The 16,569-nt window shown below is 42.7% G+C and overlaps 1 protein-coding gene across 2 annotated transcripts in view; it reads right to left on the bottom strand.

The window, feature by feature from the left end:
• Positions 1 to 16,569, bottom strand: part of PDZRN3 (PDZ domain containing ring finger 3) — a 230,987-nt gene that overhangs the window by 179,906 nt on the left and 34,512 nt on the right. Inside the window, exons 2-3 of one of the 2 annotated variants that reach the window (XM_069736466.1) lie at positions 12,848 to 12,934; positions 6,078 to 6,185 (exon numbers count right to left, since the gene is read on the bottom strand). In XM_069736466.1, coding sequence (XP_069592567.1) covers positions 6,078 to 6,185; positions 12,848 to 12,934 — 195 coding nt within the window. The remainder of the gene's footprint in view (positions 1 to 6,077; positions 6,186 to 12,847; positions 12,935 to 16,569) is intronic. The other variant, XM_069736467.1, reaches the window with a different exon arrangement.

Here is a 16,569-nt window from a genome sequence, read left to right as displayed (position 1 = left end):
TCCCACGTCAGATCCCTGCATACAGATTCACTAAGGAGTTCAATGTATCATCAGTATGCGGTAAGCTCCTGAGCACCCACTAGTGGTGACTGCATAAATGAACAAATCCACTGTCAACTGAATGTTCCTCTACATATTCTGATACTGTTGACACCGATTGTACACGGCCCCTAGGAATTATACCATCAAATTGTAAATGTATTCATACACTTCCAGCAAGAATAACAGAATAATTACACAATCGATATATGTAATTGCCTAAGGGGTATTTCTGTCTGTCTGTAACTTCCGTCATGGAATTCCTGGGTCACTGATTGGTCGCGGCCGGCCGCAACCAATCAGCGAGATTGGGGCGGGAGTTAAACACTGCTTCACTTTTTACTATTGATGCTGCCTATGCAACATAGAATGTTAAAAATAATTAAAAAACCCAAAACATTATATTCTCACCTTCCGGCGTCCGCGGCAGCCTTTCCCGCTCCAGTCCCAAGAATGCATTGCGGCAATGACTTGAGATCACGTAGCGATCTCGCGAGATGATGACATAGCAGTCTCGCGAGACCGCTACATGATCACGGGTTATTGCCGAAAGGCATTAGTGGGAACGGAGCATCGCGAGGAGCATCGATAAAGGCCTCGGCTGGATCCGGGGGCCGACGGAAGGTGAGTATATAACTATTTTTTATTTTAATTTCTTTTTTTTTTTTAACAGGGATATGGTGCCCACATTGCTATATACTACGTGGGCTTTGTTATAGACTACGTGGGCTGTTATATACTGCATGGGGTGTGTTATATACTACGTGGCCTGTGTTATATACTGCGTGGCCTGTGTTATATACTCCGTGGGCTGTGCTATATACTACGTGGGCTGTGCTATATACTACGTGGCTGTGTTATATACTGCGTGGCTGTGCTATATGCTACGTGGCTGTGCTATATACTACATGGGCTGTGCAATATACTACATGGCTGTGCTATATACTACATGGCTGTGCAAAATACTACGTTGGTGTGCTATATACTACGTGGGCTGTCCAATATACTACGTGGCTGTGCTATATACTGCATGGGCTGTGTTATATACTATGTGGGCTGTGCTATATACTATGTGGCTGTGTTATATACTGCATGGGCTGTGCAATATACTACGTGGGCTGTGCTACTGTATATACTACATGGCCTGTGTTATATACTATGTGGCTGTGTTATATACTAAGTGGGCTGTGTTATATACTACGTGGGCTGTCCAATACACTACGTGGGCTGTGCTATATACTATGTGGCTGTGTTATATATTGTGTGGGCTGTGTTATATACTGCATGGGCTGTGCTATATACTGATTGGGCTGTGCAATATACTACGTGGCTGTGTTATATACTGCGTGGCTATGCTATATACTACGTGGGCTGTGCAATATACTACGTGGCTATGCTAGATACTATGTGGGCTGTGCTATATACTATGTGGCCTGTGCTATATACTACGTGGCTGTGTTATATACTGTGTGGGCTGTGCTATATACTGCATGGGCTGTGTTATATACTGATTGGGCTGTGCAATATACTACGTAGGCTGTTTTATATACTGCGTGGCTATGCTATATACTATGTGGGCTGTGCAATATACTACGTGGCTATGCTATATACTTCGTGGGCTGTGTTATATACTACATGGCTGTGCATTCTACAATACCCAATGCGTTAGAATCGGGCTACCATCTAGTATAACATAAAGTGCAAAGTCATCAGTGGTGGCCAAGTCAGCCATAAAGTCACTGGCTGGACAAAAGTGATAAATGAGAATTCGGCCGGATCAATGCTCATTTTAACCCTATGTAAACCAAGCTGCTTGTCCTTAACATAACACAGTCACCCTCTAAATTTGGCTAATCTGGATTATCTTCCTACTCACGGGCACTTGTATATACATGGAGCGGATTAATCCCTGGCAGATCCATTTTCCTCCAGCTCTTGTCTGGCCTGCCCAGGGATCTGTGTTATATTAATATTACATTGCAATGCAATCATGAAAAAGCTATGAAGTCTTGGCTATGCTTAAATGCTGGACCTCGGCTAATATTCCATACTCCTACCTCCCCTAAATCCCGAGCGCCATTTTATCAACATAACATGAGCAGATACATATTGTTCTCCTGCCAACGAGAGAAATCTTCAACAGCTGTTTCTTAATTTCTTGAAATCACATTGAAAAGGGGTCAGGACGGTGCAAGTTTAATGTCTCAGTAACGCAAGTTTTAAAAGGGATAGATATGTATCGTAAGGGGAGGATAGGTTTCCATTTTATTGTTGCATTTATTTTCAGAAACCTATATGGAAAAAGGTTTAGTCTGTGCTGAGATCTTATTACGCCATAAATGTGCATTTACCAATATTAGACAAATTGGTTTTGGGCAGTCTACAGTTACCCCTGTACATACTGCCCCATAGTATCTCTGTTATCCAAAAGGAAAACCAACACTGTTGGAAATTTTCGGACATTTTAGTCCCATCCCTACTCCAGCATGGGACCAGTTCCAATCCCACCCATCATGGCTGCTGATCTATGTCCAGGGTTTGTGGAAACCCAAGTCACTTTTCGGGCCCAAGTTTGCCAGGACTGACCAAAATCTCTTGGGAACCCATCTTTTAGACTCAACCTTAATCAGACAACTTTATTAGGCCATGGTGGCCTGTCTTTCTGTGGCCTGACTCTTGCCAATAGTCATGTTTTTTGCTTGACTGTCCCATGAAACAAATTTTCCTTTGAAAACCTACATGTCAACTGTCCCAGGAACATTCGAGAGGCTCCTGGAAAAAGGCAAGATCTCTCGGACTCCCGGAAAAGTTGGCAAATATCCAAGGTCCCACTGAAAACATCTAGAAATCAGTAGTTTCCAAAAGGTTTCTTTTGCCCTAGTTTCTCACATAGGCATGTACCAAGGCTTGTGAAAGTAGAAGAATGGGAAGAGAACGGCGAGGGGCAGGCATGGGTTATATACAGACGTGGTCGATCCAAACATTTTTCAGAACCGCTCTCGAGCTCACTTTTTCTTCCGGTTACCAACTACCAAAAAGTTGGCAAGTATGAGTAAGAGGGCTACCGTAATTTTTTTTTTTGGGGGGGGGGAATTAAAACTTATGGAGGGGGTAGCTGGCTGGGCATGCTTTCATTCTTAGCTATTTTGGATCTTCATAGAATCTTCATAGAAGTTAAGGAACGGAACAAGGATCTCGGCATGGGGTGCAGTGCATTGCTTGGCATTGTTGCTCCTACAGACTAGTCATTGTGGCGACGTCAATAATGAGGAGGATGTGGCAGTCATAAGTGGAGAAGCAATGTCTTCCCTATGGGATTCTCAGGGGTCCACGAGGGTGGAGATCCCATCCAATCAAACATCAATAAAAGGCAAGAAATGCTAATGGGGCATTTCATAATTTTCTGACGGATTGGGGTCCCACACCGAGCCACCACTTACGACCCCTACTTTGGAGATAGATTCAGGTCTTCACCTATAGGATTTGTACCAATCAGACATTAACGTGATAAATCAGTAAAGAGTGGGAGGCTACAGGTGGAGTTTCCGGGGATCAAAATTTCTAAAGAAAGTTGAAAGAAAACTAGAGAGCTGAAGATCCTTAGCAGTGCACTTGCCCTGGATTTCCGTCCGTGTGTCATCACAATGCGGGTACAGTTGGATCATGTGGTAGGGCAGAGAGCAATAGCCTAGGCCCCACCACTCTCCAACATGTAGACCTCAGGTTGAAGGCCTTCAAGACATCCCGGCACACTGCATTGTACTGTCTGTGCCAACCAACTCTGGGTCCAGAAGAGAAAAAGACTGGGATTGGGCGAATATAAAGTTTAGGTTTTTGCAAGGGGTTAGGGGTGGCATCCTTATATTTGGAGGGGGCACTCATGGAGTATAAGAAGGCATTCATATTTTCTAAAGGAGGCACTCAGGGCATTATTTGTCTCAAGGTTTGTTACTACTAGGCTATGGGGAGCAATACTTGCCTTCCCTCAGGCGCTGGGAACCCACACCTACTTATGGGTATGTCTATGTCATAAATATGTAAGAAGGGAATACTCCTTTAATATCTCAGAAAGCTCATCAAAACCATTTTGAAAATTTTTGGAGAATTCTTTATGAAAGTTCCTACTTTACCGAAACAGGATATTTTTTTTTATCCTTGCTTCACCCCTTTCCTCCCATCTGTAGCTTAAAGCCGAAAAAAAAAATAGACGCTCCAGGCACATAGTTTGTTTTAAAAGCAACATCTTTAGGGGGAGAACAAAAAAAAGAAAAAAAAACTCTGGAAAATTGGCTCATCAAACCCAAAAACTGTCATAGCGCGGCCTCAAAAACGGCTGCGAGCCAAGCAAAGATTAGGGACGTGCACTGTAACAAATTGATGTACCTGGAGCAGCTAGAAGATCACAGGAACGCGTCGGCGCTGAACGTTTCTAAAACTTTATGTTTTATCTTATTAAATCTCAGATTTCATTCAGAGGCGGCGAAAAGAAGCTCTTTGCAATTATTGCAATCTATCACCGGGTCTTATGAGATCTTGTCGCCGGTTAAAAAAAAAAAAAATCTCCTTCTTTAGGAAAGATTAAAGGGAATCTATCATTAACAAACACTCTAATCCCATTTAACTTTAAACACCGCCATAATTAGTCGTCTATTTTCCTGTTCCATAGCGGCTTCGCTATATCAGTCAATTACGACCCCTTGAAGACTACCGCGAAAAAAGAAATCATGTCATTCCACTCACGGGGAGAAGTCATCTTTAAAGTTCAACTTTGAACACCGTTTCACCGATTATATATAGATATGGTGGATTACTTATCTTACTATACTCCAGAGCTGCATTCATAATTCTGCTGGATTCTATTGAAAACTATCAATGAGCAAAAAGATCCCCTGCGGCAGTGTACAGTTCAGCAAGACCAGGGCGGTGTTCACTTTGGCACCGGCAATCCACTGCCTCGACCATTTACTTGGCCACCGAGACGTCAAGGTATCAGAAAACGACTCTCGTCATGACATCATGTGAAGCTAATAATTAGACATAACGTCGTAGGGTCTAGTAAGCAGCACAGGCGCCCAAGATGATGATCCAGAAGATTGCCGGCACAGAAGTCAACACAGTCCTTGTCCGGCTGCCATTGAGGACCGGACTTGGGTCGCCAGACAAGGGTAGTTCGAATTTTTTCGCTTTAGTCAAGAGGTTTGCCAACAAATCTATCCCTAAAAGTTTCAGAACACTTTAGATTAAAGTCGGACCAGCTAATTTTGGCAAATTACTCAACCACCTGGTGTGTCGGGGGCCCTTCCGAATCGTCAGAGGATGTCAAGGAGAAAATGATCCAATACTATGCTCCGTTTTTTTTTTTTACCCTGGGAGATAGGTCGCCATCAGAGTTAATTGCCTCCTCTGTTCTCTCCGGTAAGTACACATGCATGCTCGACTGAGCTGAGCGTGCATGTGCAATTTTTGGACTGATATAGCTCTGAGCTGGACGAGCACTTTGCTAATTGTTGTGCTCATATACCGTAGTGGGAACAGTTGCTAAACTGCAAGCAAATAGGAAAAGATGGAAGAGTTCAGCTCTGAAACCTGAAGAATTGTGAATGCAGCTCCAGACTAAAATACACATTGCATCTTTCAGATTCATACAGTAGGGTAATATAGATGTCAACAAGCTTATATTATGGATCCATACAACACAAAGGTTTACAGATACAGCAGTGTGCACGGGGCAAGACATAACCTTGTGGTGGTCAAAGGTGGACATAACCTCATCATAGTTCTCACAAGTCACATTGCAACATAAATAGCCACAAAAATACAAAAAAAAATGAAGCCCCGACATGAGGGCCTAAGACTAAATATAGAAGACAAGTTGCAGGGCATGGAGGTCACCTGTTCTCCCTTTGCATCGACACGTGATGGACACTTCCAGGACATCTTTGCGGAAAAATAAATTCCTATATCGTTCCCTTTACCATAGAGGTCCGGGAACTCTCATCAGTTTTGACATGAAAGTTAACCAGACAGCTCAGACATACCTCGATAATCCGGTCATGGATCTGAAGTCCGCCTTCTTTGGCAGCCGGGCCACTGTCAACTATTTTTGAAACAAAAATTCCTTCGCTGGATGGTCCGTCCTGGTTGTCCTGCAAAAATAAAAGATGTTATCTATGGGGAACCAGAATATTTAACGTTAGATGCACTCATAATTTTTTTTACGCACTCCCACCCAAGGTATATAGTATATAGGACCCATAGGATAGTGACAGTAGGTGCGGAATTTACGATTACAGGGGTCTAGTCATTATTAATATGGATACTGCAAAATTTTTTGAACAAATGGACTCCTGTCTTGACCTATCGAGAGATCTGGAGTGCCATACCGCTTATGGCCAAGACTCGAAGCCAGAGAGATCCTGTATGAGTTTTGTTCTGTTCACATACCTATGTACTATGTACTAAGCTCAGTTCTGTTCCCATAGCTATATAGTAAGCATAATGATGTAGTAAACTAAGTTCTGTTCCCATATCTTTGAAGCTTGGTTTTGTTCCTGTATCTATGTACTAAGCTTGGTTCTGTTCCTGTATCTTTGAAGGAAGCTTGGTTCTGTTCCCATATCTATGTAGTAAGCTCAGTTCTGTTCCCGTATTTATGTAGTAAACTCGATTATGCTCCAGTATATATGTAGTTGTTCTGTTCCTGTATCCATGTACCATCATTCACCGTTATTTTTGAAACCTGCGATCTCTGCTGCTTTACTGCAGCAGCCAGAGGTAAGCCGACTAAAGATAGGTCTCCACAAAATGTGGGCCAGTGCTTTCTCATTACCCCTAGGCTAAAAAATGGATAGCCTGCCCCTGCCGGCCACCCATGCTACTTGGTGGTGCCAGAATTTATTGGGTGCGTGTTAACCAAAGATTGTACAATGAAGTGTTGTGTAGCTATGTGTCAGTCAAGGGGGGTCACAAGATTTCTATGTTACATTTGAGGAGACAGTACTATAAATTACATGTGAGAATTGGGGGTCTTGTAACATGTTCAGTTAATGTCTCTGGCCACTGACGACATGCCACCAGCACTGCCATAGTGCAGCCATTGGCACAGGTAAGGGCCTTCAGAGTCGTTTTTGTATGAGATAATAAGCGTGTTGTGTAATATTTCCATGGCGGACACGTGTTATTGGAACAATTGTATAATACGATGCCCGGGGGCCTGGAGTAATCATCTACATGATGAAAGCTGAAGATAATAATCAGTGGAAATAGCTCATCATGGCGTGACTTAGAGCTTCATATTATGTATAAATCAGTGCATGTGCCCATTAATATAATAATTAATGAGCTAATGGCATAACAGAGTTGTTAATAAAGCTCAGAATAAGCGATGACATCACTCACGAGCAAATTATAAATGATGTCATCACTCGGTGCTAATTCTAAATAATGGCATCGCCAAACATCAGTGACAACTATGTAATGGATGACTTCATCAAGCAGCGTTACATAAACCGGGAGGGTGTTATTGGGTTATCGCTTAGGTGCTAGAAATACATACTCAAAATGAGCCACAGAATTGGGGTACGTCCTGTGCCCAGATCCTAAATTCCATTCCAACCTGTAGTATATTTAATATTTGCCACGTTTCCCCACTATCATCTGTACCATTAGTGGTTGAGATGCCTCCATCGCCTCCCGTTGGGTCACTGCAAGGACAATATCCTCCTACTCACTCTGTGCTGCTGTGCATGCCAGGTGGCTATTCTCCAGATTAGGTTCTTTATATCATTTATGTGGCTTTATTTTTTACTTCTTGACCGTCTGACTCACTGGGTGGTTCTTACTAGTAGAGGAGAGCAAGTAATGGAAGAACAAATGCTGAGAGTAGCTTTGTTGGGCACCCGTGATGCTTACTATGGTTTGGTGTTTTCTGTAAGATCCCTGGACAGTCCCTTTAACTTTAGCATCCTGACGATGCGGCCTGACGTCTATAAATAATCTGCCACTTGATATCTGACATGTCAGCCAAAATTTATAAAGGTGGAAAGTGAGAGGGAGCATCTTACACCCAACAGCAAACCTCAAAACAGGAGTGGCCTTCAAGAGATCTTGTCCTGCAAACATTGACTAATGTTGAGCAAACGACCAATGAATCTCGAGCAAGATCAAAGCTGTGAAATGGCAGCGCCTATGTGTTGCTTCCAGTGTTATACACTACAGGATGCTATGGGATATCTTCCGAAAAGGTGGTTAATAGGGGTAGGAGGCAACGTTCCACTAGAAACCAGGGACAGACTAAGAACAAGAAGCCATTGGGCATCTGAGATAAGATCAAATGCTTTGTACGAGAATAGGATCATACATATTATTAGACAGTAAGGATACAGACCCCTAATGGGGGATCAAACCTCTGGACACCAGGGACACCAGGGACAGACTAAGAACAAGAAGCCATTGGGCATCTGAGATAAGATCAGGTGCTTTATACGGGAATAGGATCATACATATTAGTAGACAATAAGGATACAGACCCCTAATGGGGGATCAAACCTCTGGACACCAAAGACAAAGTTGAAGAAGCCAATGGACACCATAGGTACTAAAGCCCCCAAAAGTGAGGGACCAAGAAGTGGGTCACTACATGCTGAAGTACAGAGGCAGGGGGTTATAATACCACTAGATGCTAGAACCTGGACACCATGGATAAGGAGGAGTGATACAATCCTCCAATGGCTGGGGCAACAAGCTTCTCGAAAGGAGTCAGAAAGCTCTAAACCACCAGAGAACTGGTCACCAACTGTAAGACACGAGGGGCAGAGGGTAAGAAACAACTAGGACACCATATAGTATGCAAGGGAAAGGAGACAAACAGACACCAAAGATTAGACCACCAAATACCAGACACAAACCTAAGGGCGGGGGGCAACAGATAACTAGATCCCCGGAAATAACAAACAGAAGGGACATTGACTACCTATATATGTCATTTGTTTTGACCTGGTGTAAATGCCGCTATTCTCCCGATTCCGGAGATGTTTTTCTTTTCTTCCTTCTTCTCTCCATTCCCGAAAAATAGGACCTCCTTTTCCCTATATACAATTTTTTTTTCTTTTAGACAACTGGGTGCGGTTCTTCAGAAGATGCCAACAGCCTACTTGGCTAAGAAGAGTAGATTTACATGTAGGGAAGAATGGGTCATAACTCCGGAACGGAGAGGCGCAGGAGCAAAATAAAAACATCGCCGGATTCAGTAGGACAGCGGCATTTACACTGGGTAAAGAAAAAACAAATCATATTTATAGCAAATGATAGGTCTTCTTTAATAAAGAATAACTTGGCACCTTCACAACCGATTAGAGGACCTGGCATCAGAGCTTCCCTTATAAAACGCTGCGGATTAATATTTGCATGTTTACATTTTTTATGTCTAGTGCCCGTTAAGAACCTGGCAGCGGTGAAGGAGTTTTATGAACAGCAAATTCATACATAAATTTTTGGCACACAAGACATAAAAAAGCTCCCACACAGCAGCACCTTTATTCAGGAGGCTCAACAGAAGTCCTGTGTAAGACGTCGCCGCTGCCCTGCCCCACTTCCTATACGAGGGGGCACATAGAAAACATAGCGGAAAAAGAGCACTGAGGTCGCCCTGGGTGGTTGGGCAACAATTCTTATCTGCGCTAGGTTTTATACAACATACACAGATACATTGAGATTGGTCATTAGGAGAAGCCCCGATGCTTTATTTGTCTGCTCCTCTCTAATTACGTTTGCAGCCTGGCTCACCAAGTGCCGCCATGTAGTGAGATAGCGAGCGCCACTTCCCAGGGAATCAATAGACCAAATTTGTCAGAAATGATTGATGTACATTTGGCCTAGTTGGATCATTGGGGCGATCATTAAAAAAAATCTGAAATTCAAGAGAATGTTCCTGCTATGCGGGTGATCATATAAAGCCAAGGTAGGTTCTTCTTCATTGATATCGAAAGGGAAAAATATGTCCCCGAAGATAGAGAAAATGTGTTTTTTATTCACAAATATTGGGCATCACATGAGAGCTTAAACAGTTATCTACTCAGAACAGCGGGAGAAGAATACAATAAAATTAGAGAGATGGAAATTAGACAAATGACACAGATACAGGGGCATCATGGAGGTGTAACCCTGATCGGGGGGGGGGGGGGAGCATACCGGTGGGGGGTCCGCTAACGCCTGCAGCTATTTCAGCTGGATGTGTCCTCAGACGAATATTCAGCTGAAATGTATTGTGGACGGAGCCCAGGGCGGGGGACGTTTTACCTGGACGGGGCCCAGGGCAGGGGATGTTCTATCTGGACGGGGCCCAGGGCAGGGGATGTTCTACTTGGATGGAGCCCAGGGCAGGGGACGTTCTACCTGGACGGAGACCAGGGCGGGGGATGTTCTACCTGGACGGAGACCAGGGCGGGGGACGTTCTACCTGGACGGAGACCAGGGCGGGGGACGTTCTACCTGGATGGAGACCAGGGCAGGAGACGTTCTACCTGGACGGAGACCAGGGCGGGGGACGTTCTACCTGGACGGAGACCAGGGCGGGGGACGTTCTACCTGGATGGAGACCAGGGCAGGGGACGTTCTACCTGGACGGAGACCAGGGCGGGGGACGTTCTACCTGGACGGAGACCAGGGCGGGGGACGTTCTACCTGGACGGAGACCAGGGCAGGGGACGTTCTACCTGGACGGGGTCCAGGGCAGGAGACGTTCTACCTGGACAGAGCCCAGGGCGGGGGACGTTCTACCTGGACGGAGCCCAGGGAGGGGGACGTTCTATCTGGACGGAGACCAGGGCAGGGGACGTTCTACCTGGACGGGGTCCAGGGCAGGAGACGTTCTACCTGGACAGAGCCCAGGGCGGGGGACGTTCTACCTGGACGGAGCCCAGGGAGGGGGACGTTCTATCTGGACGGAGACCAGGGCAGGGGACGTTCTACCTGGACGGAGCCCAGGGCAGGGGATGTTCTACCTGGATGCAGCCCAGGGCAGGGAATGTTCTACTTGGACGGGGCCCAGGACAGGAGACATTCTATCTGGATGGGGCCCAGGGCGGGGGATGTTCTACCTGGATGCAGCCCAGGGCAGGGGATGTTCTACCTGGACAGAGCCCAGGGCGGGGGACGTTCTACCTGGACGAGGCCCAGAAAGGGGGACATTATTGAATGAGCCGGCCAACATGTTTATCTTCACAGGATTTGGAGCGCTACAAGAGCCCAAACATCTGATGAACTTACAGGTGCGGGCACAGGTCCAAATTTTGCATCGGGGCCCATCAGACCCTAGATTTGCCACTGGAGCGTGTGTGAGAGAGAGAGAGGAGAAAAACGACAGATAGATTAAAGACATGATAGATTTAGCAAGGTTGCCAGAAATTCCAGGACAGTCCGTAAAAATAAATAAATGAAAGCATGCTTGATTTTGATGCAGCTGATGTCGTCATATCACAGTTACGGTCTGTAGACATGAATCACCAATAATCATAATGATTTATGGTTTAAAATGTGTCTGTAAAAAAATATTGTCTGTCTGTGATTTTTGGATAAAATGTCCAGAAAAAAGTAAAAAAATCAATTTGGATGATGGATAAATAGATAATATATAGATAAGAGATATATAAGAGATAGATAATAAATAAATAGATAGATAGAAAATAGATAGATAATAGATATATAGATTATAGATAGATAATAGATAGATAATAGATAGATAATAGATAGATTATAGATAGATAGATAATAGATATATAGATTATAGATAGATAATAGATAGATAATAGATAGATAGATAATAGATAGATAGATAATAGATAGATAGATAATAGTTATATAATAGATAGATAGATGATAGAAATCCAAAAATCAGAGGCAGCACACCATTGTAGATTAGGTTTTGAAGTTGTTCAAGTTTAATAGCCCATCATGGCAACGTTTCGGCATGTTTCTTTTTTGTGCTGCTCTTACTTTTTTTGCTGTTGTTTAGATAGATAGATGATAGACAGATAATTAGATAATATATAATAGATAGATAGATAATAGATAGATGATAGATAAATTATAGATAATAGATAGATCATAGATAATAGATAAATAGAAAGATAATAGATAGATAGATAGATAGATAGATAGATAGATGATAGATAAATTATAGATAATATATAGATCATAGATAATTGATAGATAGATAGATAGATAATAGATAGATAATAGATGGATAGATTATAGATAGATGATAATATATAGATAGATAATAGATAGATAATATATAATAGATAGATAATAGATAGATAATAGATAGATAATATATAATAGATAGATAATAGATAGATAATAGATAGATAATAGATAGATAATATATAGATAATAGATAGATAATAGATAGATAGATTATAGATAGATGATAATATATAGATAGATAATAGATAGATAATATATAATAGATAGATAATATATAGATAATAGATAGATAGATAATAGATAGATAATAGATAGATAATAGATAGATAATAGATAGATAGATAATAGATAGATAGATAATAGATAATGATCTTGGTGACCAGGCAATGATGAGACAATGAGGCCTCAGTGACCGGTATAAGGCGGTGAGTGTTGCCCTTTTGGAGCCGGTGGTCCCGCGCTCGCCGCTCCCCTCCATCCTCCTGAGGCATGAATAGTAGACAGTCTCCCACAGAGACCAATGTGCCCTGTGTTCCTTTCGCTTCAGACATTCACCCCCAATGCTCGACAGGAAAAGGAAAACACATTTTAACAATTAACATACCACACACGAGCGGCCACCAATAATATTAAATCCCAGGGATCCAGATTCTCGGTGGAGAACGAGAGTGAGCGCAGTCGTCTCTTCTCCCTACAATGCACAGGTAAGAAAAGTCATGGTGACTACATGTGGTACAGAGCGCCCGGCCGCCGCCAACTTTACCAAAAGCAGATAATAAATCCCAGACATGTTGTGCGGTCTATCGGCCACCGCTGAATTCCTGATCCTGGACCCACCAATCGGCCCAGTCACAGGGGAGGGCGGCCATTTTGAATCATGGATCGTCAAGGACACACAAGTCATACACTTTCCATACTTATATGAATCAGAATGAACAAGAATTAATATATGTTGCTGTCAGTGAATGGAAACAAGGCCGGAGTAAGGGTTGGCGGCGCGGTTTTTCACCTGTCTCAGGGTAGCTAAAGAGAGTTGGGGTGAGCTTTATCTTTTTAGCTAATATTGATACATAATCCTTGATACACATGCTTTGTCAGTATTTTATTAACTAGATATTTATTATTTATTAATAATTACATTTTCTTTGTCTGATTAGGCATTGATTATAATATTTTATTATTTTTGTATATTCTATATACCCTTTATTGGTGTATCTACATGTATTTATCACACTAACACGTCTTTTATATTGTATTAAGCAGTAGTTCACTCACGGTGTAATATTACACGGCTACATAACTTAAGTTGTTTATATCTCTTGTCATCTTATATCAATTTTTATATGTTCATCCTGCACCTCCTGATGCACCTTGTCTATATCTTGTTTATGTTTCATTTTTTTTGTGCCCCATGTGTATAATCCATATAGTAATACAGGTTACCATTAACCCATCCGATTAGATTACTGCCCCCTTACATTTACCAGCTTTTTATGTTGTTATTTGAATCCTGCTGCCCACATCGGTACGCCATGGTTGTGCGCATGCACCTTCAGTGGCCCGTTGTCCTCGCTCCTCGCGTCTCTGTGGCCTTGGCAACATCCGGTACTCAGTTCCCGTGCATCTGGCCATTATAGAATATGCCACACCTTGACGAAGGATTCTCAATCCGAAACGCACGTCGGGGTGTGGGCATTGTTTGGACCAGGTGGCACCTGAAAGGTACAGGATCTCCTATTTAATCCCTTCCTTTTTGCACTTTGCACTTTGTTGCCTCATACAGGTTTTTTGTTGCCTGATGTACTTGGTCACGTTTAAGCAAAGATATATGATATTTATGGGGTCACTTGGAGTTTTTTTTTATTATTATATCTAGTTTCACAGGAGATCTGTATATCATCAATATCCTTTCCTGATGCCCCTTATGCCTATCTAGGTTTTTATTTATTAGTGATTTTATGTATGTTTGCTCGTATTTTCTCCGTCCTTAAACATGTGCACACAATGTATATTGTAATGTAACTGCTCCAAATAAAGTACAATTCTAAATGTTAGATCCTTGCTACTAATTCTTTAGGAGTTGTTCCTAGCTCTGGTGGTTGGTCTCGCTATACTAGTCTTTTTTTGTTGCACTGGGGTTGGATAAATGGTTTTCTTAGAAACGTATTCGTTATTGATTATTTTGGAATTTATTGGTCCCCTAAGGTGTTAACAATCTTGCTTACGTTATTAAATAGCCCTGATGAAGCTGATGTACTAACTATGTAATTCCATGTCAGAACGACTGTATAATCCCCATATTAAGATGATCATTTTAGGAGTCTAGCGCTATATAGACTCATAAATGGTTAATCAGAATATCAAGCGGATAGAATAGGATGATACGGCCCTCCTGATATGGATTTGCAAAGCAAGTACAGCTGCCTCGTCCGGTCCAAAACATCTTACTAATAATGTATGCAGATTGTAATGTGAGATCTGGTGCCGGATCCACTTTAGGAAGAGAGTCGACGGGCGATGTGTGCCATTGTAGGTTTTTTAGAGGGGCATATGCCAGGGTCTTCTATCGGTGGTGTCTATATAATATATGAACACACACTGACGATGGAAGACCCTGGCCTCTAATAGGCATATAAGCCCGAAAATGATGTACGGCCCGTTTTACGGGGGATTCGACGGGACCACTGAACGTGGGCAAAAACGTAAAAAAAAGAGGATTGTCTACACGGATTACAATTGTAACAAACCCTCAGCTGTAAGAAATCTTAAGCCTTTAAGGACGTTTCACATTCGCTGACAGCAAACAGATATCTTGACATTTTGACAATCTGGATTAAAAAGTTGATGATATTTAAACTTTATAGTTATTGTTTATTTGCAGAAATATCCATCGTTTGCATCTTGTATCATTAATACACTTGTCACAGAGAGGTAAATGGCGCCTCACGCCTCAGCGCCTCTTTCCACAGGACCGTCTTGGGTTTTGCATCATTTATATATTAGGCCATGTTTGGCGAGTTTTTTCATTGATTCATTTTTCAAGTAGAACCTCTTTTTTTCCTTTTTTTTAAGGTTTTTAAGGTTTTTTTTTTGCAGCCCACAGCTGCAAAAAAAATCCCCCAAAAAAAGCATCATGTGAACTGAACATAGCCTCAGCAGTAGAGATGAGCGGATCTGTGTGCGCAACCCCGGTCCAAGCTGAAATGGACACATGGCGTGATAATTTTATACAGCGCACACGGCTCTATCTTTTCACCTGTGAATTCTCTTTACATCCTGAAGGAATTTGGGCATTGGATCCTCAAAACTTTGAACAACGTTTTGGTAAGAAAGGGGGCCTCAAACTGTGTCCCTGGAACTGGGACCCTAACTATCCCAGGCCTGGCGGTACTCTTGATGGTAGAGAGGCCTGAGTCTCTGACCTAACTATGCTCCTGTTAAACCCTGATCAGTCCCCTCTCTCCCACCCCATGAGGCATGGGACAGAAATGTAATGCAAGCAAGACACAAAGACAAAACAGGAATAACAGAAAACCTCTATCATACAAAAGCACAAACCAACAATAGGGTGGAGGATAGGGACAGGGAGGAATAGACTAAATGGGAACAGGGACCAGGAGACAAACACACGAACTACAGCAAACTACAGAACACTACTCCTACTACTACTCTTCACCAAACACTCAGCTTTAGCACACAGCACAGGAAGACAAATCTTTCACCGGCACGGACAAGAAGGTCTGGCCAGTCTTTATAGGAAGAAGTAATGACCAGATCAGAAGCAGCTGAAACGGAGCTGCATGGTTCTGACCAGCATAGAAAGGGTCGTTAACCTCTTCAGCACCAGAGAAAAACTAAATCAATTTAATATGGGACACAAATCACACCATTTCTAAAGAAGAACTACAACTCATTACCTGATGTGACCGTCTAACTCCAACTCTTCCAGGGGTATGTGACATAGTCGTGACACGGCCACATCGGCCAACGGGAGCGGCTACCCACTTCATACACCCCATACTTCTCAGCCTAACGACTCTCCAATAAACGCAGTGCAAATTTTGACGCCTCTATAAACGCCCACATCCTTTACTGTAAACTCAAGATTGTTGGCACAGATCCATTACCCATCATTGAGGAGAAAAGAGTCCTTCAAGAATAGCTGTGGGTGGTGCAAAGGCTCCTTGTGTATAGTAACAGATCCAACCAGTCCAAGAGCAGAAGCAAAAGTAACGAAAATATTCACTGTCCCGTAGAATTTCTTGCATGTTTGATGATAACTTAATGTTTTTGTTTTTTCTTTTATAGACATCAAAAAAACACAAC

Source organism: Ranitomeya imitator, chromosome 8 (genome assembly GCF_032444005.1).
Source record: "Ranitomeya imitator isolate aRanImi1 chromosome 8, aRanImi1.pri, whole genome shotgun sequence".
In the NCBI taxonomy this organism is placed as follows: domain Eukaryota; kingdom Metazoa; phylum Chordata; class Amphibia; order Anura; family Dendrobatidae; genus Ranitomeya; species Ranitomeya imitator.
This window is presented reverse-complemented; position numbering and strand designations above follow the sequence as displayed.